General features: G+C 31.8%; 1 protein-coding gene across 1 annotated transcript; it reads left to right on the top strand.

The window, feature by feature from the left end:
* Positions 1 to 2,012: 2,012 nt before the first annotated feature.
* LOC129218234 (WD repeat-containing and planar cell polarity effector protein fritz homolog) lies at positions 2,013 to 7,419 on the top strand. Its single transcript, XM_054852458.1, has 2 exons — positions 2,013 to 4,548; positions 7,379 to 7,419. The coding sequence occupies exons 1-2, from the start codon at positions 2,013 to 2,015 to the stop codon at positions 7,417 to 7,419; spliced, it is 2,577 nt and encodes an 858-aa protein (XP_054708433.1).
* The last annotated feature ends 2,422 nt before the right edge of the window (positions 7,420 to 9,841 follow it).

The raw sequence follows: 9,841 nt of genomic DNA, 5'->3' as shown, positions 1-9,841 counted from the left end.
TTAATTAGGTGTATAATTTTTGTTAAATAATTTTAAAATACATCTTTTTTTTTTGCCTTAAGTTTTTATTATTATTATTTCAAAACTTGTGTAACATGAAATGAAATGAATGTATTACATAAAAACACATAGAATATTACATGAAATACACCGCCAGCTCAGTCAATTCCAGCCGAGGACTGCAGTTTCGTGCTTATTAGCACTCATCAGCCCGGCACAGGAGCGACTGAGCCGGAGGTTGAAAACCTCCCAAGGAAGCCCAGAGTGCCAAACAAACTGGTAGCCATTACAGAATTAGCAATGACCAGACGAGTGACCGAAACAATGGTTTGGTTCAACTCGAATATTGAAGGCAAGGCAGGTATATTCAGTAAGTTACAAGTAAGTCCTGTGCCGGGCTGATGAGTGCTAATAAGCACGAAACTGCAGTCCTCGGCTGGAATTGACTGAGCTGGCGGTGTATTTCATGTATTTCTGCCTTAGCCCTGGCAATAGGGCAGTAACTTACTGAATATACCTGCCTTGCCTTCAATATTCGAGTTGAACCGAACCATTGTTTCGGTCACTCGTCTGGTCATTGCTAATTCTGTATTGGCTACCAGTTTGTTTGGCACTCTGGGCTTCCTTGGGAGGTTTTCCACCTCCGGCTCAGTCGCTCCTGTGCCGGGCTGATGAGTGCTAATAAGCACGAAACTGCAGTCCTCGGCTGGAATTGACTGAGCTGGTGGTGTATTTCATGCATTTCTGCCTTAGCCCTGGCAATAGGGTGTAACTTACTGAACATAGAATATTGTTATAATTATTGAGATTTAAGAGAAAATAAATGTTTTAAAATTATGTGGGGTAGATTGGTCCGACCCAACGTGCCCTATAAAGAGCCTACCCCACGTTCTTGGTTTGAAAATGTAATGTCATATTTTTTTTTCTTTTTGATAAAAAATAAAAAAAATTCCAATAATTGTGTACTAAAGGAACTTACTTTAAAAAAGGAGTTAAATCTCCCCCCCCCGCACTTTTGATGAAAACCATTAAAAAAATGGAGTTGCAGTTTCCTGAAAATTACTCAGCACTACTGAAATTACACTTTCTGGAATACAATTTTCACTATATAACTGTACCTTGTGATTTCATTTTGTATTTGTAGGTCCAGAGGTGCTATTTGTTGGTACGATATTTTTTTTTTTTTTGAGGGGGGGGGGGGGTCATGACATCTGTGCTAGGAACTCCACTGCTTGTAACACCAAAATATATGTCTGCATTTTTTTGTTACCTGTTTTCTCTAGCAAGTGACTACATACATGATAAACTTACTAGTTCATCAGTATATCTTTCCACAATAACTAAAAACATATGGTCGCCTCAGAGCAAAAGTAAGATACCTAATCTCAGAAATAACACTAAGCTATCTTACTGTTGCTCTGAGGTGACAATATGTGCCTTTCTTACATGTTTTGGAGGAAATGAAGGTTTAACTCTTTGTACCTTCATTGTTAGGACAGATTGGATTTGGACACACTTCTAATTTAACATTAGTGTGAAAAAATTAGAGGTTAAAACCCCAGCAATCCTGAACTGGTGTCTGTACTGTGTACATCAAGGAGTAATATTGATCCATCAGTTCGGAGAAAAATTCTTAATTGGTTTAACGATTTGGGATTCACACCGATTTTTTGGGGATGCATTTCCCAGCCATAATATGTATGCATCTGCTTAATTTTCTTGACTCACATCTAGCTTTTAAAGCATACTATTATCTGCTGTTTTAAATATATTGTGCTTTAATGGAAAAAGAAACAGAAAATAAATAAAAATGCAAGTTACTTTTGAAATGAATGTGAAGTTAGATTCCAAACAAAGTGCTTGAAATCTAAATTTAATTAATATGATATGTAATTATTTACTTTTTTTTTGTTTCTTAGATTTAGAGACATTGCAACAATATTCTAAGACAGAAAGTGTTTACTGGAAGGAGTGAAAATGTTTTCTTGATTTACCTTTAAATCTGTTTTGTTATGGCATCCCTTTTATCTTCACTTTGTTTATTGAATCTCAAACCCTCCGAAGTTCATCATTCAGAGGAAGTAGATTGTATGAAAATAGCAAGAAAAGATCTTTGTACTCAAGGTATGTATAGTTTTGCTAAAAGAGAACAATTTTTTAGTCGATGTGAAAAAACGAAGCTTTCATTACGCCACAAGAAAAACATCAAAACTATTTATTCTGTTTTACGGTTGTATAGATGCATTTCTTTGTCTTGGGAAACTGACCTGCCACTTACTTTATTTTTTAACAATGGCAGTATTATTGGCTTTGAATTCAATGAAGAAAACAATACTTTGCTCACTGTGGAAAGTGATGATTATTTATGTGGGAAATTGCTTCAGAGTCATGTTATTGATGTTATAATCAATCATAAAAATATATTTGTTAGTTATTCCGAGCCAAAACTGACTGTTGTTTATATCAAAAAGCATGTCCATGCTCTTCCAAAAATGCTTTTTGCTAAAAAAGGTAGAAAATTTGTTGGCACTGAGCCAAAGATCCTTCATTTTGATCTTGTTGGACCATCTAATAAAAGCTTAGCAAGGAAACTGTCATTAAACATTCATAAGGATTGCTTGTTAATTTGGTGGAAAATTTCAGGAGATGGTGTTTGGCCATGGACTCCAGTAACATATTGTACTGATCATATAAATATGGTTATTTATAAATTAAATGGTTTCTCAATTGAACTTCTGAACACCATAAAAATTCAAGGAGAACTTATACATGCTCATTTTAGTTCTCAACACTTTAATCAAATTTATACATTAGAAAAAGTTATTATAGAAAATACAATCAATATTTCGGTTTGCAATTATGAAGTAATTGGTGATCAATGTCATCTGTTATTTTTATCAAAACTGTCAATAGAAGGACAATTAGTTTCATTTGATTTCAATTCGTCTGAAAACAAACTGATATTGTTAGATTCGGAAAAAAATATTGTGTTACATGATTTACTTAAGAAAACTACACTGGTTACTAGTATTACATTTTTACCTAAGCATGTTGCTTTTCATCCGGAAAATTACATTGCTCTTGTAATTGGCGTGGAAGGTCAAGTTCAGTGTTTTGATATAGCCTTGAACTGTTTAAATTTTAAAATGTTCTATTCTTCTACAGTACATAATGTTTTGCATTTGATTTCACATGTTAAATGCTTTAAGCCTGGAACATTTTCAGTACAGAAAGCATTATGGCAAAAATCTTCCCTAAGTAACACTTGTATGCTGATGCTCAATGCACATGAATGTTTATTTATTTTTCTAAAATTAACTTCAGGATGTATACCTGTCAGTCACTTCACAGCATTAGAACTTACATGTGAATATCTTAAACATGATTGCATTGATGAAGCAATACTGGTTTTAAGAAGCTTGAATTGGTCTCATCAAAGTTCTATTATATTCCAGTGCTTATCAAAAATAGTTAACTTTTTACTGAGAAAGCCATTTAGTTTTCTGACAAAAGCAGGCATCCAGATGGCTTTAGCAACATTTTATAACTCTGTTGACTTTATACCTGAGAATATTCTAAGTATTTATGTAACTAAAATTTATCACATAGCAAGGCGTTTCTTCCATCGCCTTTTGCAATTTCAACAATTTCGAGAAGCTTTTTTATTAGCAGTTGATCTTGAATCAGAAGATTTATTTTTAGATCTATATCATGTTGCTAAAAGGACAGAAGAAAATGTTTTAGCTTCTGTTGCTCTAAGTAAAGCACAAGAACTCGGTAATTTGCATAGCAGCTGCTCTTACAGCTCTGAAACAAGTTCTACATCATATTGTGAATCTGAAACATCTGATGCAGCAAGTACTTTTGAAGAAATCATCAAAGGTCCAATTGATGATGAAAATAGCTTGCACAGATATACTCAACAGCATAGGGCATCTTCTGTGGAACATCAAACTGAACTTCAAGAACAGTTTTCTACAATCAAATCAAATTTTGGTCAGCTCATTGATGATAGAGCAAGCATTGCAGTCAAACCAGTGTCTGAGTTTTCCGATGAGTTGCCTTTGAACTATTTGTTTCATCATAAAATGCGTTTTAGTAATTTTGAACACAATAGTAATGCTTTTCCAGTTCCTCATCCTGTACCTTTCACACCTTCTTTGTCCATAGACGCTAAGTATCCTTACAACTGCTCTTCAGAATCAAATTTTACATCCACTTCTAAATATGATAGGCTACCTAATCAACCTGACATGCATCAAGATTTCATGGTTACCAATTCATGTTCCTCATCATTACCTGGATTTTCTTCATCCCGATTCAACTCTGGTGAAGTACTTAAAAACTTTAAACTTCAATCATCATCAAGTACAAACATATCTACAACATTTGATCCATCCCCTTCTAGTCTAGTTGTGATCAATTCATCTTTTGGTAAAAGACCTTTGCCTCCATTACCTGTTTCTGTTGCAAAAGAAGACACCAGACCAGTTTTCAATGAAACTTTGGTCAGAAATGCTGACTCACACCATCAAAATTCATTGTCTGGTATGCATACCTCTTCACAAAATCAAGCCTTTAAAAACGTTTCTGCATCTCGATCATCCTTTGTTAGGTACGATAATTATCCTGTTTCTGCATATTCTTCAAATTTAGCAGTAAAAAATAGAAAATCAACAGAATTAAAAACAACCAAAATTTTAGACTCTGATGAGACCGAGAGCAATCAAGTCAAGTTTGAACACTTTGGAATCATTTAACAATTTTTGTAAAATGTGCCTTCTTAAGTATAAATGGAAAAAAAAAAACAGCATTCCAAAAATTATATGGAATTATATTTATAATAATACGAATGAAAGTAAGTTTCTTAGTCAACCAATGAAAGTAATATTGTGCTGTAGACTTAGCTGCTTTTTTTCTGAATTTTTAGGAATATTTATGCTGACTAAATTTCTTAGTTATACTTTAAGTACACTAAAATATAAAAATGGTTTATTTATATTACATCTCAAAATTTTCAACTTTCTCAATAAATATCCAATATTTTAATAATTTGATAATCGAAGAAATTTTCCAAATACTACAAGAAAATCCTTAAAATATCTTAATGTTATTATTTTTTATGTAAAGCGAGAGGAAAAATCTGAATAGTTTTTTTTTTAGAATATAAGCCCGTGATTAGGTAAAATTAGTATAGAATAAACACAAGAAGACAATCTAGTTTTCCTTTTGGTTTCATGTTGTGCAAAAATAAAATGTATTAAACATTTTTTTTTCATCCATTTTCTGACTGCTTAAACTATTTAGTATCCTTATGGTCTCTTTTGAGTTAGAAATGGGCTCTTTTGGAAATTTCTGTCTGCCAAAATATAGGGGAGAATGGCAATACTTGATCCTCTTTTTCGTTGGAGCTTATAACCTTTATTTGCTTCAATGGAACTAAACAGTCGCTTGATACATATTTAGAAAAAGTCTTTGTCCTATCAAAGTGCTATTCCATTTTTGAAACTTATATATTGGAATAAGATATTTTAAATAAAACCTCAAAAAATGTTTATTATTTACTCATAAAAAAAGAAAAGTTGATTGTGACTAATTCAAAAATGAAACAAAACAAAAACAATAGGTATTAAAACTTATATTTTAAAAATAAAATCAACTGTAATCAGAAAAACTCACACTGCTATGGAAACTCATAATTTTTCATCAGTCTTTATCAAATTACAGTGAATGCTAAGAAATAATTATTAAAAAAAAATAAATAAATAAACCTTAACTTATATTATATTAGTAATGAGTAAAATTAAAGTTTTAGCATCATGAACAATAAATATGTTTTGAATTGACACCAGCAATCAGCTGAAACTACTGGTTTAAATGAAAAGAAAAAAATATATTAATTTTTGAAATTCAAGAATGATTTTGGAAAATTAAAAGATCCTTTGAACTTAATAGTTGAATTAATAGTTGGTGTGGGCATTTTGTTAAATAATGTAGTAACACTTCTCCCAAGTCGACTTTTTTAAGCCTTCACTATTGATAAAGAATTGATTTACATCAGCTGTAGGCTATATTTTGTAAGGCAACGTCACATCTGTTAAGCAATAAGTACAATATATAGCAAATTCTTATGTGTATAATCATATTAACGGACACTTGATCCCTGATCAAGTCTCCTTTGTTCAAAAGGATCAAATACACCTAATTATACTTTTCAAACATATTTCAAAATTTCAGCAAAAGAAGCCAAAAATTTGTAATTTTTATGCTTGTAACATTATTTCGAGTCTTCTACCATACCACAAAAACAATGTATGTGTTGCTTAGCTTCTTCAAGAATGCTATCTGCCTCTTTAATTCACAATCGGAAAAAGTAGTGTTAACTCTGAAAACTGATAATCACACTTAAACTCAAAAGCAGGAGCAAAATGTACCTTCTGACACCTAAGGATATGAACCTACCATGGCTGCCTTTTAATGTTGCCCTTATTAAAATTTTGTGTTATTGCAGTTTTGAGATTTGAAAGGGTAAACAAGTCTCCAGCAAGATCAAGTATCCCACTCTCTCCTATCGTTTGCAAAATGAGACTGATGGAATTGAGATTGTCAAGCAGCTTGAAGTTTAGGTTGCTGTATTTGTTGAAATTGTCACCGCTGTGGAATTCTTTTTTTTTTTGAAAGCAAAAAGATATCTTCTTCATTTCTTAATTTAGGCAATTCTTGATGTTGACTATTCTTTTTGACTACTTCAAATATTTAAAACCATGGGTAGCCATTCCTCGAAGGGCAATAATGTACCCCTCTCGAATGTTACAATGTTACACTGAGAATGAGACCCCTCAAAAATGAGATCAAAAAACCTCTGAAATTATCTGAAATGTTGCAGTACAGGGGTGCCCTCGTGGTCACCCCTGTAATAACTGTGAAAAAAAACTTTTCTATGTAATTTTTAGATTATTTTCCTGTGTAAACCATAATTATTTTATTGATGAGTTTCAGTGAAAAAGTTATGAAATTGAAAACTTCAGTTCTATGTTATATATCATGACAGTGTATAAATGTTTTTTTTCTTTTTCAAAATATTTTTTCAGAAGTCTAGTAACTATTGATAGGACTTCAGTACAAAAATTTTGTTTGAACATGCTTCTGGTAACTGCTATGTGATATGAAATATGAGCTTATGAAGTTTTAATAATGTTGAGATGTAAACTTCAAAGAATTTATATTTACGATGCAAAAACATAAACAATTTATTCCTGTGATATCATTATTCATGGTACTAAGTTAGTGGTTTCATTCTGACATGGTGCAATAATTAATAGCATTAAAATAAGGCTATCATGAATTATAAATTTAAAGTTTTTCTTATATTTTGCAGTTACTTATATAGTAGATCTTTTCTTTGATGTAAATACCTGATTTATAAAACTTATATGCCGAAATACAGAAGTAGTTAATGTTATACAGGGTCATTCCATAGTTACTAATGCAACATTCACAGCAGTTTTTATAACTCTTTTTATTTAAAACTTTTAGCATGAATAATAATTTATGGTTGAATACTTCAAAATGAAGTAACTGCTGATAGATATTTTTTCAGCAAAAATGGCATAGTGACTAATGTACTATTATTTATGCTACCAGAAAAATTGTGCTCATGTTGTAAGGCAAATTTTTCTAAAAGTACAGCAGGCACTTTAAATCAGCTGATGTATTTGAAAGTGGTGAACAGTTTACTTTAGAAATATATTGCACACTTATTAAACCTGGCACCTTTTTTGGTCCTAAGCACAGGCCCATCATTTCCACGTTTTCCAGGAGACGGGGGATCAAAGAGTATGCTCAATACAAATTTCACCAGAAACAGCCAAAATCATACCTACTTATATGTAAATACATTAATTTCTCAAAGCCAGGAGGGGCCAATTGCCCCTCCTGACTCCCCTCAATGATGAAACTGCTTTTTCTTAAGACTGTGTGTGATCGAGGTAAACACAGATCTTTAAAAGGAATAGATAAGCATTTCTCCTACAGCGCAGCGTATTTCACCTGGAGAAAGTGGGGTCATCATGATTCTTCCGAGAATCACGTGATCAAGGGACATTGTATCTCCCGCTTCTCAGGCAGCAATGACACAACAATGTGAAACATCGTTAAAAATCTAGGATTGTCTGAAGATTTTCATTATACTAATGTGAGAAATCTCTATCTGTGTGAAAATGAGATTTTCTAGCGAAAGAAGGTTTAATGAATGCAATGCTAATGCCAATCTTATTAAAAAATGTAAAGACTTTCTTACTAACAGAAATCTTTCTGCCAAAGACAAGAAAGGTCCCTCGCAGAGTCAAAATTTTGAATATTTTAAACAATTTACTGTACATGCGGAGCATTATATTAAATTACTGAAAACAAGTGATGGAAAATTAATTATTTTGGTTGTTTGCAAAAAACTAGATTTTTAGGTTTCATAATTTCTATGAAAAATGTGCTGGGAATATATAAAAAGTATGCAAGTGCCTGAATTCCAGTTCTAAACTTACGTAATGACTTATAAGTTTAATCAGGATCACCTTGAAACGTTTTTTAGTGTGATCAGGTTGCGATGGGGATTCAAAAATAATTGTTGGACAATTTCGAAGTGCCAAAGAAAGATTATTAATTAATACTGAAATTGAAGATTTCAGTTTTTCGAATTGCGCTGATTTTGACAACCTTCAAATTTGAAGCGTACCAAAAATGCATTGGAAGAATGCAACTTTTCTTCCTCAACTTGCGCTCTGTCGTGAAGTGCGACAACTGTAACAAAGCCTTAACTACAACAAACCAAAAAACAGGATGAATAAAATTTAAGAATTTTGGGACACATTTAAGTATAATAGCTTATTTCAACTATCGAAATATCTATTATTGTGCAGAACAACTGAGCGGGTTTATCGAGAATATGAAAAAGTTTTAGGAATAAAACACAAAAATATAATGGTACTCATGACCACAAGAGTTATTGAAAAAATTTCAAATTCTGTTTTTCTAAATTTAAATGGGCATAGGTTGGAAACAGAAGCAGCTGATAATCATGTTAACAAGTTTATAAAATGAATCGGTTTTAAGTATTTAAGCATTATAACTATATATTCATGCAATAAAATTAATTCGCAAAGACCAATACGTAGGAGACTAACAAAATTAATATTGTAATAATCACTAGTTTTCTTGATTTTAAATTGTCAGAACTATCATTTTGTGAGACAAAAAAAAAAAAAAAAAGTTGGGGAAGGGTTTGGGGGGGGGGGGGGGCAAACGACCATTCATGTAGTTTCTAATTGGGCTGAAAAGTAACAAATGAATTTATTTTCTGAGCACTTAACAAAAAAAAAAATGAAGTTTACTAAAAATCACGAACAAACCAAAGATAGTGTTTGATTAATATATTACTGGGGTGTAACACATGCAAATACTGTTTAATTAAATTAATTGATATTTGATTCTATTTATATTGGTATTTCTAATTGATTTAGGGTTTTACATATGGTTTTATAAAAAATTGTTGCACTGGCTTCAAAAGTTGTAGAAAAAGTACGCGTGGAATCTATTTATCTGTGTTTAAAAAATTTAATTTAAGTAAAATAAGATTTAGAATTTAATTTTTGTTGAAGATTTTTTTCTTTTATATTTATCATTGAAGATGTCCATTTATACTTAGTATTTAAGGCACTTAAAAAAAGTTTAAATAGCTTCTGCTTCTGCACAAAAGTTATGATGGGAAAATATCTAATAGACCATTCCATGAAAAAGCTGCCATTTTGTCCTGCATTTCATTAAAAAGTGATGACTTAAAAAGGTA

This window comes from Uloborus diversus, chromosome 3 (genome assembly GCF_026930045.1).
Source record: "Uloborus diversus isolate 005 chromosome 3, Udiv.v.3.1, whole genome shotgun sequence".
Taxonomy (NCBI): Eukaryota; Metazoa; Arthropoda; class Arachnida; order Araneae; family Uloboridae; genus Uloborus; species Uloborus diversus.
This window is presented reverse-complemented; position numbering and strand designations above follow the sequence as displayed.